Source organism: Callospermophilus lateralis, chromosome 5, assembly GCF_048772815.1.
Source record: "Callospermophilus lateralis isolate mCalLat2 chromosome 5, mCalLat2.hap1, whole genome shotgun sequence".
Classification (NCBI taxonomy): domain Eukaryota; kingdom Metazoa; phylum Chordata; class Mammalia; order Rodentia; family Sciuridae; genus Callospermophilus; species Callospermophilus lateralis.
Window position 1 is genome coordinate 150,707,914 of NC_135309.1, and position 21,571 is coordinate 150,729,484.

Consider the following 21,571-nt stretch of genomic DNA (forward strand, 5'->3'; position numbering starts at 1 on the left):
CCAAGTCTCATCCTAAAACAACATCAGACAAACCCAGATTGAGGGCCATTCTCCAGGATACCTGGCCAATAATTCTCAAGACAAAGTCATAAAAAACAAAAAAAGACTCAGAAACTAGTACAAACCAAAGAAAACTAGGGAATACATAATGAATATTTATGTCATTTCTTTCTTCTAATTATTCTATTAAAGATGTACAAGGAAACAGTCTGCTATGATTTTATGTCAGGGTGTATCCTGGTATTGTTCATAACTAAAAAGAATAAATTTTTAAAAATAGATAAGGAAGGGCTGGGATTGTAGCTCAGTGGAAAAGTGCTTGCCAAAGCATGTGTGAGGCACTGGGTTCAATTCTCAGCACCACATATAAATAAATAAAATAAAGGTCCATCAACAAAGAAAAAAATACTTAAAAAAATGGATAAGGAAAAAAATGCAACATGGTACCCTGAGTTGGATCTTGGACAGAGGAGGATACTTATGGAAAGACTGATGAAATCCTAATAGAGTCAGGGGTTTGACTGATAGTAATGTACCAATGTATCCTTCTTGGTTTTAACAAACACACCATGTAATGTAAGATGGTAATAATGGGAGAAATTGGTGAGGGGGCATAGGAAACTCTCTGTATTATCTCTGAAACTTTTCTGTAAATCTAGAATTAATCTAAAATAAAAATTTTATTAAAACAACAACTACTCGGTATGTGGCCTATTTCTGTGGTTTTTGTTTTTCCATCAGAATGAAAAACACAGAGAAGAATGCTGAGATTTCCCTCTGCAGGGGTCTCTCCCCATAGTGACTCTTTCAGCTTTGCAAATCTGACTCAAAAAATAAGTCAATTTATGACAGTTAGATATATTTGTTCTCTCTATTGAACCATGATCCATTTTCTGGTAGTAACTAAACTTTATGTTGCAGAATCCAACATTTAGCAATACTGAGTGTATAACAGAAAGGCATGAAGTAGTTGCTTAATAAAGAAGCAGAAAGACAACTCTGAGAACTTCATGTGTGGATTTTTTGGGTTCTGTTTTATTTTTCCCAATGAATAAACTTTATCATACAAATCAATATTGATTGGATTAGCCCGTCCTGATGACAGACATCTTAGATGGCTTGATAAAGATTTAAAAAACAAAAAAAAATATGGTAATAAGGACCTTTTAACATAAACCACATTATTACTGGCTTCAAAAACTAAGAATACAAACCGGACAAATAAAATGTTATTTCTCTCTTACTATTCTTATTTCATTTTTCCTGTTAAGATTTACTTTATCCATACTTATGAGCTAGACAGTATTACAAAGAATAAGTATAATAGATTTCCATAAACAAAAAAGAAAATAGAAAAGTTAACTGAATTAACCTGAAGTTACAGAACAAGTCAGGAAAAAAAGAAAATGAAGTTTCTTCTCCAGCTACAGGAAAGAAATAATTGAATACCCATAAAAGATGCTTCCTATTTTTAAAATACTGATTATGTTGGACTGATGGCACTATCTTTCTTTCTCATTGTTCTTAACCTCTTGGATGGTGTTAATTAATTTACTTGAAAGGCAGACAAAGAATCTAGAGATGTCCTGTGTAGCTTCAGTTTAGACAATTTCTAAAAATACAGTTAGATTCTCCTGGATTAAAATTACAAAACTACCCAATGTACGTATAAACAAACCATGCATCTTGCACAAATGTGAAAGCCCTGATTTAAGAAAATTAAATTTCCTAAAATATGCATAGCTATGAGCAAAAGTTACATCCTGGATGGAAATATGTTAACTGGTAAAGCTCCTAAGTGCCAGAAGAATATGTCTATTTCTCATAAAGTTCTGGCAATTTGAAAAAAAAAAGGAAAGAAAAGAAATAGAAAGAAAGAAAAATATTGCCTTCATTAAAGAAGCTACTTCTATTTTACTTATGGATTAAGTTTTCAGGTCTGATTACTTAGATATGTTTAGGCTGTAACTACAATTCAGAATAGGCAAAACAGACGAGTAGCTAAAACATGAGGAGTCTGTGTCAGGCTTTATGGAAAAAAAAATTGCTCTTTCTATGCACAACTGTAACAAAACTGGGAATCTGATACTACATCCAAAGTTATATTTAGAAATTGGTACTTACATAGGAAAATTTGGATAATCCAAAAACATACAAATGATCTTATTCTTTACTAATTCTCTTTAAATATAGTTATTACTACAAATACTCCAAAGACCTACTGAAGTTATCACTTTAATACAACACTGAGTTGACTGGATACAACCAAGTTAAACTATCTGCATTTTACTTAGGGAAATTCGAGGGAGAAGAAGAGTGAGAGAAAGATAAATGTAAAATGGTAATGATTTTGCCTGGCATTGTATTTGGATGGTAAAGGTCTAAACGGGAGGTGGAAAACCCATGTTCACTCAATCCTGACCTCATATCCTCTCATATGTAATGTGAACTTGTTATGGGTTGGATATGAAGTGTCCGACAAATGTTCATGTGTGAGACAATGAAAGAAGGGTTAGAGGTGAAATGATTGGGTTGTGGCAGCCTTAACACAGTCATTGAATTAATTGGGACAGGGATTAACTGAGTGGTAACTGAAGGTATGTAGGATATGGGTGGAGGAGGTGGGCTTTGGGGGGCTGTGCCTTTAGGGTATATATTTTGTATCTGGTGAGTGGAGTCTCTCTCTGTCTCTCTGCTTCCTAGTACAATGTTCCCAGCTTCTTTCCTCTGCCTCATCCCAGGCCCTGAAGAATGGAATTGGCTATCTATGGACTAATACCTCTGAAACTGTGAGCCCCCAAATAAATCTTTCCTCCTCAAAATTGTTCTTGTCGGGTCTTTTGGTCACAGCAATGAAAAAGCTGATTAAAAGAGAACTCATTAGAAAAACTCTAGGGTTTAAAAATATTCATCACCATTTCATATGGTCCTGAATTGGAAGCCAACTGCTCTACTTGACCGTTAACAACAATAACCACAATCTGATCCAGCATTGTTCCTGAGGGTCTTACTGATGCACATCGAGTGCTAACATGACCCCGCACTGGACGTCCTACAGTCTACCATGGGCATCACACTAGTAAGGTATGCAAGCAAGCAGGAAACCAACAATGCACTATTTATGCAAATAATTAAATCATTTAAGACGCTCCATTTTTAGAGAATAATTTTAGTTATAATTCACAAGTTTTGATATAAATTTCTCATTTTCATTAATTTCTAAGTAATTTGTAATTTGTAATTTCAGATTTGATTTCTTTTTTTTTTGTTCTACAGCCCCCTGAGGAAAGAATATGTGATAGATTTCATGGGTTTACCCACATTTGATGAAGAAGTAAAGCTTACTCATAAGCATAATGTGATTTTTACCTTAGGGTTGACTTTTAAGAGCTAACCCTCACTAAAATAACTCCACATTTCAAAGCTTTTAGATTATCATAGCCTCAATTCTGAAATATAGATGATTTCTAGGTCTCAAAAATGGTACAAGCTTGAAAGAGGTGCAAAAATTTTGGACTTTTACCAACTATTCATATTTTCCATTTTGTCACAGTATTTTATGAAGGTATAAAACCACAGCTTGAAAGTTAAGATTTTAGAATTGGGTTCCCTTAGGATTTATGGTGTCCAACTTTAATTTCACAGATTAAATCTGAACTATCCGATCAGGTAGTCTAGTCATATGTGGTTATAAATCTGAATTAAGAAAAATAAAAACTCAGTTCTTCACTCACACTAGCCATATTTTTAGGGCTCAATGGCTAGTGGCTACCATATCGTACAAAGCACCTCTGGAGTATTTTCACTATCAGAACAAAATTTTTTGGACAGTTCTATATTAGACCAAAGGAGAGAAAATAGCTTGCATAAGATTACAGTTCACTAGTAACAAAGCTAAAGCTAGAATTTAGGTCTTTTAATTCCCACTGTTATTTGCTTTCTATGAAACCACAGCCTCTAAGAACTAATAAAGTAAAGGATCTGGGTACAACAAAACTCAATGCTAAGCTCAATCTAATACAAAATTGCCATACACTCATATAAAAAAGAAGTTCAGAAAAAATCAAACATGTATTTGGTCACTGAAAAAATATATCCCAAAAAGCAGTACAAGGATATTACTCCCCAAACCTTTGAAATTGGAGGGGGGGGGTACTCTTGTAAAAAATTCTTGAATCAAAACTGAAATGATGAATTACCTAGAAAATAAGAATCTTATATTTAAGTTTGTGGAAAACAATTAGTATTATACTCAGGAAAACATGGAGATCCTTAAATGTTTCTAAATTACAATTACAAGACTGTAAAAATAAATCAAATATTCAGTTTATGAGTCTAGAACTAGCATCACATAAACCAGAGGATAGAATTAATAAAAAAGAAATTAATAAATCAGATATTTCTTAAAGTAATAATTAATTTAAAAACAGTAATTTTTGCAAGCCTAAGAGAGAAAATGAACATCTATAGTATAGGGAATGAAAATTTCATTATAATAAGTTTATAAGAAAATTAAAGAAATTATATAAGAATATTATATGATGTTTTAGACTGGTCAATTTTAAAGAGTCCAAAAGACATGAACATTTTCTAGAAAAACGCAGATTAACAAAATTACTACAGGAAAGATCACAAAATGTGAGAATATCATAATAAACAACAAAAAAAAATACATTACAGATTAAAAACTGAATTTATTAAAAGAATAACAATGGGCTGGGGGTTGTAGCTCAGTGGTAGAGTGCTCACCTATCATGCATGAGGCACTGGGTTTGATCCTCAGCACCACATAAAAATAAAATAGAGACATTGTGTCCACCTAAAACTAAAAAAAATAAATAAATATTTTTTTTAAAAAAGAGTAACAATTATTTTACATCTATCAGTTTACAATAATGACATTAACAAATTGAAAGTGAAGAACTTTTGATCAATAGATGAAAATACACTTAATAAAATTCAACTGCCATCAGTTTAACAACTAGAAGCAAGGATTGATGTCCCACAGTGTTGCCAAAAAAGAAGAGCCTACCTGGTACACACGCCTATAGTTTCAGCTACTCAGGAAGCTGAGCCAGGAGGATCCTAAGTCCAGGTCCAATCTCAACAATGTAGTGATATTCTGTCTCAAAAATTAGCCAGCATACCTGTAATCCCAGTGGCTTGGGAGGCTGAGACAGGAGGATCACAAATTAAAAGCCAGCCTCAGCAACTTAGTGAGGCCCTAGGAACTTAGCAAGACCCTGTCTCAAAATAAAATATAAAAAAGGGCTGGGGTTGTGGCTCAGTGGTTAAGTGTCCCTGGCTCAATCCCTGGTAGCAAAACAATAAAATAAATAAAAGCAAACTTTTCCTTATACAGTGGAAAGAGCATCCCCGAAACACTGAGATGGGAGATAAGTTTCAGCACTGGCTTAGTTACTAACTGGTTTGGGGACGTGGGTTGAGTCACTTCACTTCTCTGCTTTCAGGTTTTCCATCAATGAGGTCAGGTACTGTATGGCTGAATATTAATCACCTGCACCCTTAATCCCTGGGATTAATCCCTGGGAAAACAGAAATTAATCCCTGGGATAACAGAAAAGGTAATCCTTTTTAGGGAAATCTGAAAGGAATCTTCCAGAGACAATGTAAAAATGTTTCTGAATCGATCAATATGATGTGTAGAGTTTGCTTCAAAATAGTAGGGGGCAGGGGAGCGGGAATTGAATAAGAGTACAGACAAATAAGATTAGCTGTGAGTGGACAGCTGTCTAAGTGGATAGATGCGTTCCACTATTTACATGTACTTCCAGTATGCCACTCTTCCAATATTCTATTTTTATATATATTTAACATTTTTTTAAAACTGTTTTTTTTTTTATCTAGATGGTCTCTAAACCAAAAGAATAAAGAGATGAAGATTTAACCAATTGGAAATGCCAAATTCAGTGATTTAATAAAACTTACTCTTCCCGAGTCATTAGCCTGTAGCTGCAGGGTCATGTTGTCACCAGACCTTTGGTTTCATTCCCTGCAAAGTCATCTCAGCAGCACCATTATTTGTCATATTACTTAATAATGGGTTTCTAGGAGGCTTCATTTATCATTTTTAATGTTTCTTCTCATCCTTTTAAGTAGGCTGTTTAATGAGAAGGGGCTGCCGCAGTCATACAAATACATCATTAGCCAAAGGGATATTATTGCAAATATCAAACACACTCATTGTTCAGTCGTTTTATAAAGAGATAGAACAGAGAGAGAGAAAGATTGACTGATTCAAAAATTAACAAACTCCCACTATCTGCAAAAGAAGTCTGCCTTCTGACACCAGAGGAGATGGAGATTATTTAATCAAATTCTTACAAGAAATTCTTGGGGGCTGTGTAGCACCATGGCTTGGAATCAATCAGATGTCCAGTGCATCATTCATTCAATCTCTAGATTGAATACATTGAGTCCCAGTGAATAGTCAAAGTAGTTGTTCACGAAACTCTTTCTTTCTTCCACAACAAAAACAGACTCAAATAGCAATCAAAAAGCAAAATCTTTCAACCAACTGAAAACTGAGATAAAGAAAAGGTTGTTTCCCATTTTCTGGTTCCTTTGCTTAATTAAAATGTTAGCATGTATAGGCACATAAGCTGGGAGAGCTGACTGCTAATGAATTTGCTTTGGTTTCTTTTAATTCTCAGCTAATCTTTTTTAAAAACTTGAATACAGTATTCCTTTTTGCAATTGTCTCATATTTCTACAATTATGCTTCAATGTTTCCCATTTAAGTTGTGCTAAAAGCTGATTTTAGGAAAATCCTAGTAGAGGGTCTGAACCTTTCCAAAAAATTCTATTGGTAGAATATAAAGAATGAAAATTAATAAATAAAATGGATAAAGTACTTCATAGATAAACTAGGTAAATTACATGTGGAGTCTTAGAACTTGAATGACAGCCTAAAGGAAATAGTTTGCAGAAGACAGAACATGTAATTACTTCTTTCTAAAGTTTACATTAGGCACAAAACTCCCAGAACTCACCCAGGTCTGGAAATAACTCACATTCCTACTATGCAGTGGGGAAACAATGGGTCATAGAAGAAATAACAAGGAATATAAAATATTTTGAAGACAATGAAAACACAACATATTTTTAAAAAACCATAGGATGTCACTGGTATAGTACTTAGAAATATACAGCAATTAAAGGACCAAATGGTAAATGTTTTAGGCTTTGCAAGCAATACAGCCTTGTCTTAGTCTGTTTTGTGTTGCTATTAACAGAATACCTTAGACTGGGTCACTTATAAAGAACAAATATATTTCTTACAATTCTGGAGGTTGGGAAGTCCAACAACAAACAAGGGGCCTCCCCTGATGAGGGCTCTTATTGCATCATCCCATGGTGTAAGGCAGAAGAGCAAGAGAGCTCAATCAAAAGAGAGCAAGAAAGAGGCCAAACATGTTCATGACAAATTCATTTTCAGATAAGAAACATATTCCCACAAAACAACATTAGGTGTTTCATGAGGATAGAGCCTCGATGCCCTCCTCACCTCTTAGTAAGTCCCATCTCCCGACACTGTTGCATTGGGGATTAAGTTTCCACTGAATGAACTTTGGAGGCCTTATTCAACCCATGCATATCTGTTGTTGCAGCACAAAAGTTGCCATAAACAACATGTAAGTTAGTGGATATATGTGTATGCCAATAAAACTTTACTTACTAAAAAAAAAAAAAGGCAGTGGGCTAGATTCAATCAACGGGTTATAGTTTGCCAACCCCTGCTAGAATATAAGCTCCACAAATGCAAGCATTTTGTCTGTTTCGTTAACCACTGAATTAAAAAAAAAAAAAAAAAAAAAAACTTAGAAAAGTGCATGTCCCTTAACATATGTGTAATGAATACTTATGGAAAAATAGAGAACTAATTTAGTCCCCAGAACAATCAACAAGTTAAATATTATTGCCATTTGACAAATGAGTAAGAGAAAAGGATGTGCCATATCACCAATAAACTAAAGAACCAGTATGTAAGCACAAATTAGTGTATATAATCTGTGCACATATAATGTGCACAAATATATTTAATTCCAAAATTAAACACACTATATGTGCTTTCTACTATATTGCACTACAAAAAGCAAAAACATTACTGAATACTTATAAAAGCTTCCTACCATCCCTTCATTTCTACCTGCTCTTTTCCTTACTCATGGTTTGTACTTTCCTGAGCCTGAGGACCAAATGAGCATGATATATGTTTGTATATGTTAAAACTATATCTAGATCTGCAATCTTAATAGTAGTAATCTATTGATATCTATGGATTTTTATATCTATGGATTTAATACTGAACTACACAATTGATGAAACTAACCCACCAGAATAATTCTTGAACACCAACCCCTTTTTGGGGGGTTTAATAAGAAAGACCAAAGACTTTGCTTATTTTAAACAGATGTGTAGAGGACCCTCTAGAGAACCCACTAACCCTTATGCACTCAGACATGTAGCAGACATCTTTACAACATTTGTATTTACCTTTTTCAAATGCACAGAAAATTAAAAAAAAAAAAAAAAAGTGAGGGGAAAGCAAATACCAAAAACGCCCTGCTCTCCTTCGCCTTAGGAATTCCTCACTTCAATCCTTTCCACAAGTAACAAGAGGGCCCTTGTTTAATATCACTCATGTACGGCTACTCTGTGCAGTGGCCTGTTGTTTCACGCTTTCAGTACCATCTCCCTTACTGATCATTCGCATCTGTTTCCCTTCAGCAGTCAATAATCTATGCCAGCTGTTCTCCAAAAATAGAAACTAGGAAGGCAGCAGGGCAGATCTGAATGTAGATTCTTGGGACTGTACATCTTCCCAGCTTTTCTTAGCTCATCTGGAGTTTTACCATCATCACCATCATGCAAAGCTGGGAACTTGAAGGAATGAACTACTATTTTGTCATTTTTTTCCCTTTTGAGATACTCAGGGAAAAAAAAAAAAACTGTTAAAAATCTGTGTATGCGGGACCTATGCTGCACACTAAGAAGCTATTGAAGAGTAAGATGAACAGCACCCACACCTTTGCTTGTCTTAAAGGTTTAATGTGTATTATAATATGACAATGCAATGACTGATGGTGATGCCAAGATGCTGAGAACTCAAGGCTTATACAACCATTGAAAAATTATTAAACTCAGTAAGAAGATAAAAGGAAATGAAAAATGATACAATAAAGCTGAACTTTTTAGCTTCTTGACTGTCAGACCTTGCAATAAAAATGTATCTAAATTTTATAAATCATCATAAATCTTCAGAACAAATAGAAATAGATCGTCTGCTGAAGCTCTTTAAGGAGCAGAGGATATATATCTTATCTATGCCCAACAAAAGCAAGAAAGGTATTCTCAAACCGTTTTTTTTTTTTTTTTTTAATTTTTGATTCTACAATAGGAACCCAGGATAAACAGGTTGAACTGGCCCCTATAAAATCATCTTGTTTACACTGGTGCATTTTTAGGGAGATACTCCCTTCTTTAATGTTAAACAATAAAGCATTAAAGAAGGTGAAAGTAATATTTATGGAGTGTAGCAGTGCTTCACTTTTCATTCTTTTCTCACTTAATGTTAACAAAAACATGTTTCAGATCACGTAATTTGTAAGGGGTAGAGCTGAAATTCATACCAGATCTCTTCTAAACTAAACCTCATGGTCTTGACACTGAAGCTATCCTTAGTTTCAAAGAATACAAAGATAAACTGTGTATCACATGCAAAGAAGTCAGGAAGGGATTAGCAGTTACTAAGAGGAAAAAAAGAAATGCCAATCAGAACTGACATCCCTGCCTCTTTCCCAGAAGAGTGGAACCAGACAGAACCAGACTTTTATCTCCATTTCTCTTGGATTATCATGATGCTCCGTTAGGATGCTCCAGAGTTCCTCATCATCACCCTACTAGTTCTGTTCCTTCAGAAACTCATGAGCTCTAAAATTGTATTAAGAAAATTATAAAGAAACAATGTCTTAATCATCCACAGATATCTTAAGAGGATATATAAAATATGATACACATAGGAAAATCTTTCTTACAAAGACAATCTCATAGTGCCTTCTCACTATAACAGCTTCTATCCTCATGGAGTGCTGAATCACAATATAGACAAATCATACATAGACCAACTTTTTAAAGATGCTCAAGTTCCCTGAAAGAAAGAACCTGTTGAACATTTTCTGCTCCACTGCCCAGGAACCACTGTGCAAACCAACTCAAAAAATCATTAATCTAGAGAAACATAAATTAAAGACCCTATTGCTTCTCCTACAGTAACCAATGCTATTCCCTTCTCTGCCAGGTATCCCAAACCTCTTCTTATCAAAATAATATCCCACTTATTTACCATATATATGTGTGGAGCTCTGCAACATGTACTTTGTATGCATTTCCCCATTTATTTTTTCATATAGTCCTAAAAGTAGAAACTACTATATCATTCCTATTTTACAGATGAGGCTCAAGTTACATTGGTAGCAAGTGGGAAAAATAGGATTTCAACCCAGATTTATATCACTACATGGCTCTTGTTCTTAACCACTATGTTAGAAGAGCCAGATGTGACCCAGAAAATCATCTAGTCTCAGATCTTCATTTTACAGATGAGGATGCTTTAACTCAAAAAGCTTGATACGTTCAAGGTCATACTTTGATTACTGATACAGTGGGGGCAAAAACCCAGGGTTTGCCTTCCTATACTCCATTTATAAGCCCATACTGCCTTTTACTAAAATTTGAAAAACAGAAATACATTACAATTTCTTAAACCAATAAGCAATCCCAGAAACTGTCGATCTGACCCACGAATTTGCTCAGGAGTCCCTCCCTGATTTCTTTTGAATACTCCAAAAGCTGCCAACCCTTATAAAATCATAGCTTAATCAGAATGATCAATTTTTAAGACCAATATTTTTATAACTCAAATGGCAATATAATCCATGATTTCCTAAGAGTTCTCACCACTGTTGAGTCCCTGGTATTTTTCCCTTATATTTTAAATATGAGTGAATAGTGATTATTCTCTAATGTACTTGCTTCCAGACTTCTTCACATACTGGTATTATCTAGGTTTTCATAAACCACCTGGTACCCAGGATACATCTCAAATAATTAAATTGGAAAGCCTGGGGTTGGAATCCAGGCCTCAATATTTTTTTAAATCTCCAAGGTGATTGATTCCAATATGCAACAAGTTTGAGAATCAGGGATTTTGTAATTACTCAAACTTTGTACTAATATTTTGGGGGTTATTAGATCCACACAGCTAAACTACCATGATCACTAAAATTGTTATCAACTATATTAATCTACCTTCCTCAAAATATTACTACAAAAAAAATCTCAGAGATTTAAAATAAAACTGATATGTCACACAATGCCAGCCTTGGATACTTAAAACAAGATTCCTTTTAGCTGATGCTATTAAGAAACCCACAGAAACCCTTAAACACACACACAAAGAGAAACCTAAGCTACCAGCCAAAATGAGCTCATAATCATGGACACGCATCCACTGTCATCTCCATGCATGTAATCTGAAAGCAACAACCTGGAATATAATGAACAGCACTTGTGAATTAAGTTACTGATTACAGTCTATTTCCAAAACTAACTCTTAAGAGGTTTCTTCTTTGATTTAGGTTAATGTTAAATAAAAACTGTCTACATTTCACAAGCATGTTTAACCATCATAGAGTTTGCATTCCATAATAGAAGACAATGTGACTGATTTATTATGGGGTCACATGCCCAATCAAGAGAGGATTTTAATCATTGTGAAGAATAAAAATAGAATCAACATAAAATTAATGAACTTATTAGTTGTTTTTTCTACTACAAAATGTTAGTTATAATAATATTTATTATTTCTTAGTCTCATCAGAATATAATTAACCCAATATTTTTTAATCTTTCCCAACTCTGTTTTCTCTAAAAGAAAAAATTTTACTTTGACCCTGACCTTGCCTATTTTTAGTTTCAACTACAGAGTAAACTGGAGACAACGGAAATACTTCTCAGGGCCTGCTTAATAAAAGTATGATTCCAACAAGAAATATATACAAAATATTTATTCATTTTTAAAACAATTATATTGTACTCTCATAGCAATTTGAGATTTTTTTCCTCAATATTTTAAAAATAATTATTCTGACCCAAGCATAATTCAAAAGGAAAAAAAAGAAAAGTGTCTACTTACAGGTATCATCCAGTTAGCCAGGTCACCATATTTGGAAACCTGCATTGCTCCTAACATTGTTAGATCGACATGTCCCCTGAGAAAGAAAAAGAGGACATATAAAGCAAATTTCACAGCTTTACATTTCCTTTGCTTGAAATTGCCAGCAATTAAAATAACTCTATCCCCCCTCCCAAAATACATTTGCCTTTTCTTTCTCCACAACTGATTTCTAAATAGATTAGCTCTAAGCTGATGCAGAGAAATAACCATTAAGAGTTCTTTGAAAAAAAAAAATTATAGCCTATATTGTCTCCAAAAACAAACTAAACACAGGTGTGCACAGTGAATTTGTTTCCTTTGGCTAGGAAAAATGTAACTCAATTTGAAGGCAAATGGTAGCTAGAAAGTAAAAACACAGTTTGAAGAAAATGTTGAGAAAGAACCTCAGAAAAGTTTATTTCAATCCCATTGGCACAAAGATACATATTCCATTTTAGGGGTTCTTTTCATAACAGTGGGCTGCATATTTCAATGCCCAGCCTTCAGTGGGAATAATCTCATATCTGCTTGCAGCCAAGAAAGCCTTGGTAGTTTTTCTGGCTGAGAAGTGGGGCTGTCTCAGAGCCTTGCTCACATGCTCAGGGGATGACTCAGCTCATTCCATACTGTGTGAAACATGAGGGGCTCCGTTATTACATACCCTCTAATCATTGCGAATGACTCATCGCTGGAGAAAAAAGAGGCTCCCGGAAGAACAGTAACTGTTTCTTTGCCTAAACACACACAAAAGGAGAAGAAAAAAAAAAAAAAGAAGAAAGAAAGAAAAAAAAGTCTGTATTAGATTTTGAGAATAGCATTCTAAACAGAAAGGTCTGAAACGTAGGCTCTCTTTACCAAATGCAGTGCAGTAGCATAGGGTTGGAGGGACACAGTAGGAACTGTCCACCCTGTGAAGAGGAGTGTTCTGTCACCATTACTGTTCAGCACTGCCCCTGCAGGGTGGTCACAGAAATAAACCTACTGGTATTATTATTTGGATTCTCTATAGGCAAAGCACCCCTCTATTGTGTATATCTATTGAGCTTCTCACCACCCCCATTCCCTTCATAAGTCACTGCAAAATGTTAGTAGAAATGAGGGAATTCTGGGTGACACTGTCAGAATTCAATGCTACTAGAAGTCACCAGAGAAAAGAGCTGGTGGAATAAATATGAATAGAAGAAGCAATGTCATTTTGAAGGGAATAGGAGATGACCCTCAGTTTTTTCCTTTTTTTTTTTTTTTTTAATCAACAAATAACTTTTAGTTTCCAGATGAAAAAGTCCTGAGGATCTGGCGTACAGCACAGTGGCTACAGTTAATAACACTGCATACATACGTGAAACTTGCTTAGAGAGGAAATGTTCCCACCACAAAGAAAAATGACAGTTATGTTAATTAACTTGATTTTGGTAATCATTTCACAAGGTATATGTGCATCAAATCATCACCTGTTACACACTGAATACATATAATTATTATTTGTCAATTATACCTCAATAATGCTGGAGCAAAAATAAATGTATAAATAAAACATCAAAGAACAAAGTAGAAAGAACCTGCCTACTTCCTTAATATCATTAAACCCAAACCCTCTTCTTTTCATCTGTCTCTGATCAATCTTTACTCTCTTGTTCCTATAAACTACTACTAGAATCACTGGGCTTTGGTGTACTCAGGTAATACTGGCCAATGAATGTAATGTTAACTTATAAGAGACCCTTTGAAAGCACTTCTAAAATTTATATCATGTAATAAATGAAAGTTTAGAGCTGGAAAAAATCTTTTGAATTTATCGAATTTATACACCTGACTTCTGCCCACGCTGCTGTCATCTAGTGATCTATTTCCTCTCTGCTCGGGAGCTTCAGGTACCCAGGAACAGCTTCTGGTCTCTATCAGAAGAGTGCTCACATACCACTTGGCCACAGGTAAGTCAACTCTCTAAGAACACCCCATGCATGGCAATGGGAGAAGAGGGCAGATATAAAGAGAAGGAAGAAAATCCGTGATGCCAAGACTGGAACACAGAAAAGCTCCTGCACACGAGGACCACAAGTGGTGTGTCATCCCCACAGCTACAGCCCAGCCTCTGACCCTGCTGAAAGACAACTCTTGTATCAACAGCCTCCTCCAGTTAAGAATAAGGACAAAGAGTAAATCTCTATATTAGGCTGAATTATTTATTCCCCCAAGGGAGTTTGATTCTAAACAATAAAAAACAAGTCTCACATTTTTCGAAGTAACATGAAACAAAAGCTTTGGAAAAAAACACTTTCAGGTATGATGAGAAAGGGCTTTTAGATGGCACATTAGGCCTGGGGAATTAAGTGAGCTAGCCCACGTGAAGAACTTTCTCTAGAGTCTGGCATGGACAATGAGCTCCCAAAACATCAGCCTGTATTATTGTCATTATTATTATTCCTTTCAACAAACCTACTTATAGAAGAGACAATACAATGCCATCTTCCCTCTAGGGAGAAATCCCATAGGACCCAGCAGCTGGCTTAAGTGGTGGGGTTATGGGAGCTCAGCATACAATGTTGGCCCCTATCCTAATACAACTTCCATGTCCAACAAAATCAGATCCTCGCCCATCCTGTGAGATAGAGAGGCAAGGAGGAAGAATTTGTAGAACAAGAAAGGAGAAAAACATAAAACTCCAATTGTTTGTTTTCTAGGTATCAAATTGCAATGACTTCCAAACAGTTCCACTGGCTGATAATACAGAGAAGGTAACTTCAAGGTCCAGGGGGAGAACTCTGGTTCTGCCTGTATGATTTAGGCAGCATAATTTTTTTTTTTTTTATTAAGGAATCCAGAAAATGACTCTCAAGGAAAACAGTTATCAGGCCATGCTAATACATCCTAGCATCTCATAAATTTCATTCTTTTGAAGTAAAATTAATCATTAGGATTTTCTACTTCAAATTGATTTTTAACTGCTACATGAAAACTGCACATATTTATGTGATGTTTAAATGCATGTATACATTGTGAAATGTTCAGATCAAGGTAAACATGTCTATCTCCTCTAAGCCTTACCATTTCTTTATGATAGAAATATTCAAAATCCTTCCTCCTGGCTTTTTGAAATGTAAATTACTGTTGCCTACAGTTACCCTACAGTATAGTAGCACACCAGAAATTCTTGCTCCTAACTTTAACTTCATACCCATTGATCAATTCCCCCAAACCCCAGCTCTGGTAACCACTATTCTACTCTCTACTTCTATAAGATCAACTTTTGTGTATTTCACATCTGACAGAACACATGGTACTTGCTGTGCTGTTCCTGGCTTATTTCACTGAACATAACAATCTTTAATTGCACTCTTTTCACAAACAACAGAATTCCATCCATTCAGGGCTGACTAGTATTTCACTATACATGCATACCACATTTTCTTTTTCCACTGGTAAGTTGCTGGATACTTAGATCATTTCCATTTTTATGTGTATTGTTAATAATGTTGCAGCAAACATGGGAATGCAGATAGAGGTCTTGGACCTACTGATTTCATTTCCTTTGGCTATACACACACACACACACACACTCAAGTGGGACATACACACAGACACACACACACACACACACACACACACTCAAGTGAGACTGCTGGATCATGTGTTGGTCCTATTTTTAGTTTTATGGATTGTCAGCATTTTTAAACATCCTATATTTAGATAAAAATAAATATTCTAAAGTTAAATTCATGATTTTCTAATAAAATATCTAAATTTGGTCAAAGAAAGACAGATATATAACTATAAACAATAAGATAATCAACATAAATGAAGGTGACTTTCTTATTTGGCTATTCCCGATTGATTTCTGACTCCTCCAATTTTTCTATAACTATATCTGAATCTTTTCGTAATATTTGGTCAATGGAGTGATTTGATTTCCTAGTTACCTTTGGCCCATAATTTAACAGATCACTTACTCAACGGGGAATAAATATTCACTTACGTGCCTCAAATAATAGTATAAACAAAATTCAGCTACCCCAAATTATTGGTTCTCAAACTTAAGAAACCATCAGAGTCACACAAAAGGCTTATAAAAATGCAGACAGATGTTGTATCAAACTACCAGAGTCTCTAAATCAGTAGGTATGGGGTGGGAGCTGAGAATTCCCTTCCTAAAAGTCCTTGGTGATGCTGAGGCCATGGGTCTGGGGACATGAAAAACGAATGCCCTCAGCAAAAGGAGCCTACTATCCAGCAAGAGAGACAAACACAGACAAATAATCACAAGGAAAACTGTGGTGTGCTTATGAGAAAGATGCAGATATGTTGTAGACTCTGGCTCAGGGGAAGGACATTTTTGAGCTACAGAAGGATTAGAAAAGGAATAAGAGCTGGAATTTGAAAGATGGATGTAAAGTATTTTGATAGCAAGTTACCAGTAGAGAGATGGGGATGAAAAAAGAAGAGGGCAAAATAAAGTTATCTAGTAAAGGGCACAGTCAGAGCACAGCATGCAACTAAGAAAGTTATGAGACATGATCAGGACCTCCCCAGCAACCCAGTGTGAGTAGACAAAGATGTCCCTGTGGAGTGTGGTGAAAGGTAAGGCTGCAAAGGCTGGGTGCAATCATTAGCTGCTGTGCTACTTGTATTACAGCCTGCAGGACTGTGATTCTTCAGATGTGGTCCAGATACCTCTAACACAGTTTCTCCTTTTGTACACTATTGACCTTTGGGGCTGGATAATTTGTGGTATATCCTCAAAGAGCTGATAACTTGTGGGGAGCTATTCTGGTCATTGTAGGATGTTTAGCAATATCTCTGGCCTCTACCCACTAGATTCTATTCCTTCCCCCCAAGCATGACAGTCAACACTGTCTTCAGACATTGCCAAAGGTCCCAAGGGAGGCAAAACCACACCCTCACTCCAAATCCATTGAAAACCACTACTGCAGCAAGTATACAGCAGGGCCAGGGCTATGTTCACACCATGATATCAGCATGGTGGTTCTTTTTAAAGCAATTTTAACGAAAGATAGGTTATTTAAAACATTATTTGTATCTCAAAATAAGAAAACAACACGAAGAAATGGAGAATACAAAATATACATTAACATAAAAGCAAAAACCTGAGACTTGTAAAAATTTCAAAACATAGGACTCCTGAAGCATTCTAAGAACTGCTATCTGCACCTCCATAAAAGTCAGGTTATCAGCAGGCAACATTCAGTATAGAGAAACAGAGGCCAAGGAGGAGGAGCAGGAGCAGGACACTGGGAGTTCAGTACCTGCAATGTTATTTGAGCATATCATTTGCCTTTTCTGTGCTTCAATTTCCCAATCTGTGTAACAAATTCCACTTGAGGTTTAAATGGTATAACACACATGAAAAAGCCATATGGTACTACCCAGCGGTAATTTATTTTTAAGTCACCACGTGAGACTATTATTTAGAAAAAGGAATCCTTGGAAATAATTCTATTAATATTTTGAAATTTTAATTTCAAAATTATAACCAGAAACATGGTCTCTTCATATTCACCCAAAGGGATTTGTATAAAAGTAAATTAAACCAAACAATGGGATCCATCTTTCAAGTAATTTCCAGGTAATCTGGGGAGTTAAGGAAATCACCAATTTATATTCTAGGTTTTCTAACTCAAAACTTCTCCTGCCAGGTGCAGTGGCACATGCCTATAATCCCAGAGGCTCAGCAGGCTGAGATAGGAAGACTGCAAGTTCAAGTCCAGCCTCAGTAACTTGGCAAGACCTTGGCAACTTAATGAGACCTTGTCTCAAAATAAAAAATAAAAAAGGGTTGGGGATGTGACTCAGTGGTTAAGCACCCTGATACCAAAACAAAAAGCAAAAACAAACTTTCCTTCCTATTTTGAAAAGAACCAATATCAAAAGCAACAAAAATTCCAAAAAGGACTGCAGTGAGAGTTAGAATATTACTAAACTGATTTGCAGCTTGGCTTCCCATTAGCACTGAATCCTTGTTTTACAAAGTAGTTTAAGATTGTATGTGGTATTTCAGAAGCTGTAATATAAAACCGGTGGCTTCATTAGGGCTGAGTTACTTTTAAACTCAATGGACTCTACCATCCAACAATGAAATTTAAAAAATTAACTATTTTTCCAAGAAAAAATGGGTCTTCTGAACTCAAGCCTAAAATCTGGGAAATGGAGTTATTCATTTTGCAAATAATTCCCTAACATCATAAATTAATTAAACCAAGCAGCAAATATTTTCACAGATCAATGAACTACTGCTAAAAGGTACAGTCCAATTAAATTATAGCCTTGGTTAAATGTCATTGCTTTATCCCAGTGAGCCTTTCAGAATTGAGTCCTGTTAACTAATTCAACTATTCAACCAGAAGTTGTATTACTTTCAAAAATTCCAAGTATCAAACATCAATTCTACTTGGCAGCTGACCTTTATGTTCAGATCACATAACTTTTGAGATTTACAAAAGCTAGTTTGCAATGCAAAGTAAGATGGGGGGAAGAAGCCGGGTGTGGTGGCACAAGCCTATAATCCCAGAGGTTCTGGAGGCTGAGGCAGGAGGACTGCAGGTTCAAAGCCAGCCTCAGCAAAAGCAAGGCACTAAGCAACTCAGTGAGACCCTGTCTCTAAATAAAAAAGGGCTGGGATGCGGCTCAGTGGTCGAGTACCCCTGAGTTCGATCCCCGGAACTCACCCCAACCCACTGCCCCCAAAAACAAGGAATAGAGGGAAAGGATAAATAAAAGAAATTGATGTTAGAGTATAGAATTTTGCTTATAATGGGCAGTCCCAAAGATGAGCTGCAGCTCTAACACAGTGAAGTACTGGCTCAAGCACAAGGCCTGACCCGTTCTTCCTCTGGGCTGCTGATAAATGTGGTTCTATCATCCCAGTCAAATAACAGGCAGAGGACAGCAGACAGAGCACATGCTTACAGGAGAGACACAAAGAAGCTCTGAGGCAGAACACATCCTTAAGCAATGCTGTCCTGTGGACGATGCTGTCTCACTCATGTAAGGACTAGAGGACAGTGAGAATCACCTTCAACAAAACACCCGGTGCACTAGAACTTTTCTTTTGGCTGCTATAGATCCACTCTCAACTTCTCTATTCACAGAAGGCTTGCCTGTTTCGACTTGGGATTGGCCAAAGGCAGGAAACCCAACAGAAGAGACTTTCCACCCATCAGGCTGCTACTAACTGATCTCAGACACAGTTCCTATTAGAGGCTTCTGTTATTACTGCCCCTTAAGGCCAAGAGGTGATAGTTACTCCCTGTGGGATTTTGCCATCCTTTCTGGGACTCCCTTAACCCAATCCGTACTTGAAAATTATCATTTCTTTAACTCTCCTCTATTATCCCCTTTGAGAGTGTTCTCCAGTTATAGGCAAGACCTTGCCTGACCCATCAAGCTCTTCCATTACCTGTGCTGCCTCCTGCACTTGCTCCTCTATCTTAGCCCTGGATGAGAGGTCTCAAAGAGGGTCAATAGGGTGGAGATGTTCTCCATGAAGAAGCAAAGAATCGAGTACAAATCCATGCAGTTTGACACATCCTTGCTACTGTTAGGCACAGACCTCAGTTAATAGCAAAGGAAAATGCTGGAAAATATGTAATAAGTGAGCTTACCTGCATTGATTAGATCTGCATCAACTTCATGTTGAAATGGATATGGACCCTGTCAAATACAGCACACATTCAGTGAGTAAAAGAAGATTTTCCTGAATCACATAATAAAACTGTAATATAAACAACTTCCCTAAATCCCAGAAAGTTATCATCCAAAGATGTGAAGTGATTATCTTAAAATAACTCCTCACTGGGCACAGTGGCACACGCCTGTAATCCCAGCAACTCAGGAGGTTGAGGCAGGAGGATTGTGAGTTCAAAGCCAGTCTCAGCAACAGTGAGGCGCTAACCAACTCAGTGAGACCCTGTCTCTATTAAAATACAAAATAGGACTGGGGATGTGGCTTAGTGGTTGAGTGCCCCTGAGTTCAATCCCCAGTACCAAAAATTAAATTAAATTAAATAACTCCAGTGTTTTCATGGCTTTGTTTTCATATTGATTAGTCTTTAATACACTAACAGTTGAGACTAGGCAAATGAAAAATATTTTCTAAAAATTACCAGCTTGAAAGAAAAGTTATGCTATTATTTGTCAATAATAACACAAAGAAATTATTTAAAACCTATAATGCAGTCAATGTTATTCATTAAACCTTTCTGGAAGAATCAATAAACACCAACTACAGAGATATATTGTTTAGATAGAAGGATGATGGCAGCTTTAGCTTTCTGGTATTTGCACTAAAAGCCCTGAATTTGCGATTTTAATGTTACCTTTCTTTACATCTAAACTGAGACATCCTTATGTCACTTTACTCAATTATTCTCAGTAAGATGATGATGATGATGATGATGATGATGATTTCTGGGTATCAAACCCATGGCCTGGAACCTGTGAGGCAAGTACTCTAAGCTACACCCCTAGCCAATTTTGTATATATTTTTAAAGCAATTCTAATTACTTGAAAGAGGTAATTAGTTTTATAAAATAACATGTTAAATAAAAAGGGAGGAAAAAAGAGAAAGGGCCAATATATGGTAAAGAATAAGAAATACTGGCTATGAAATTTTTATATACCTTCAAAAGAGAGATCTAAAATTTATACTACAAACTGCAGTGGCAACTAATGTTTGAGACTTATGTGAATTTGCCTTCAAATAACTAAATAAAAACTTATTTCGCTTGTCTTCAAAATGAGGAGTTAATCATTCTAGGCTAAGTTCCTTAAACATGTAAGCCTTCTACTGTCACGTATGTGTAAAAAGAACAATTTTCTAAAAAAAAAAAAAAAAAAATCTGTAAGCCTTTGACTTCAATCAGAGTCTGCTTTTATCCAGATATACAGCATTCTTGTGCCTTTGAAAATGGTCATGATTATTGCCTCAATCAATATCAACCAGATTGTCCATTATTTAATTAAATTTATGTACTAGATATATAGGTCCCATATGTACAATTTTTACTGCATTAATAATTAAAGTTTACTGAGAAGTAAAAGATTGGAAATATTATAAAAATGGCAAACTATAAATAATCTCTTTAATAGTTCATAATTAAGAAAATTTTAATTTCCATCTTACCAAACCCAGGACTCCATTTTCACTTTGGAGATGAACAGTCATATTTGGACTGATGAAGTTGCTGGCCAGAAGTGGGATTCCTATGCCCAAATTAGCTATAAAAAAAAGATGTTAAGGCCCAACATATCACAGGTAGAGAGATTACACCATAAACCTTCTGTACATATAAATCTGAACAGAATCCTTTTCAAAAGGG

At 35.8% G+C, this 21,571-nt stretch overlaps 1 protein-coding gene across 1 annotated transcript in view; it reads right to left on the reverse strand.

Annotated features, from left to right (window-relative positions):
* The window catches only part of Oxct1 (3-oxoacid CoA-transferase 1), a 132,478-nt gene that overhangs the window by 40,588 nt on the left and 70,319 nt on the right, over positions 1-21,571 (reverse strand). The window contains exons 10-13 of the mRNA XM_076857421.2: positions 21,376-21,470; positions 19,855-19,903; positions 12,900-12,972; positions 12,218-12,293 (exon numbers count right to left, since the gene is read on the reverse strand). Coding sequence (XP_076713536.1) covers positions 12,218-12,293; positions 12,900-12,972; positions 19,855-19,903; positions 21,376-21,470 — 293 coding nt within the window. The remainder of the gene's footprint in view (positions 1-12,217; positions 12,294-12,899; positions 12,973-19,854; positions 19,904-21,375; positions 21,471-21,571) is intronic.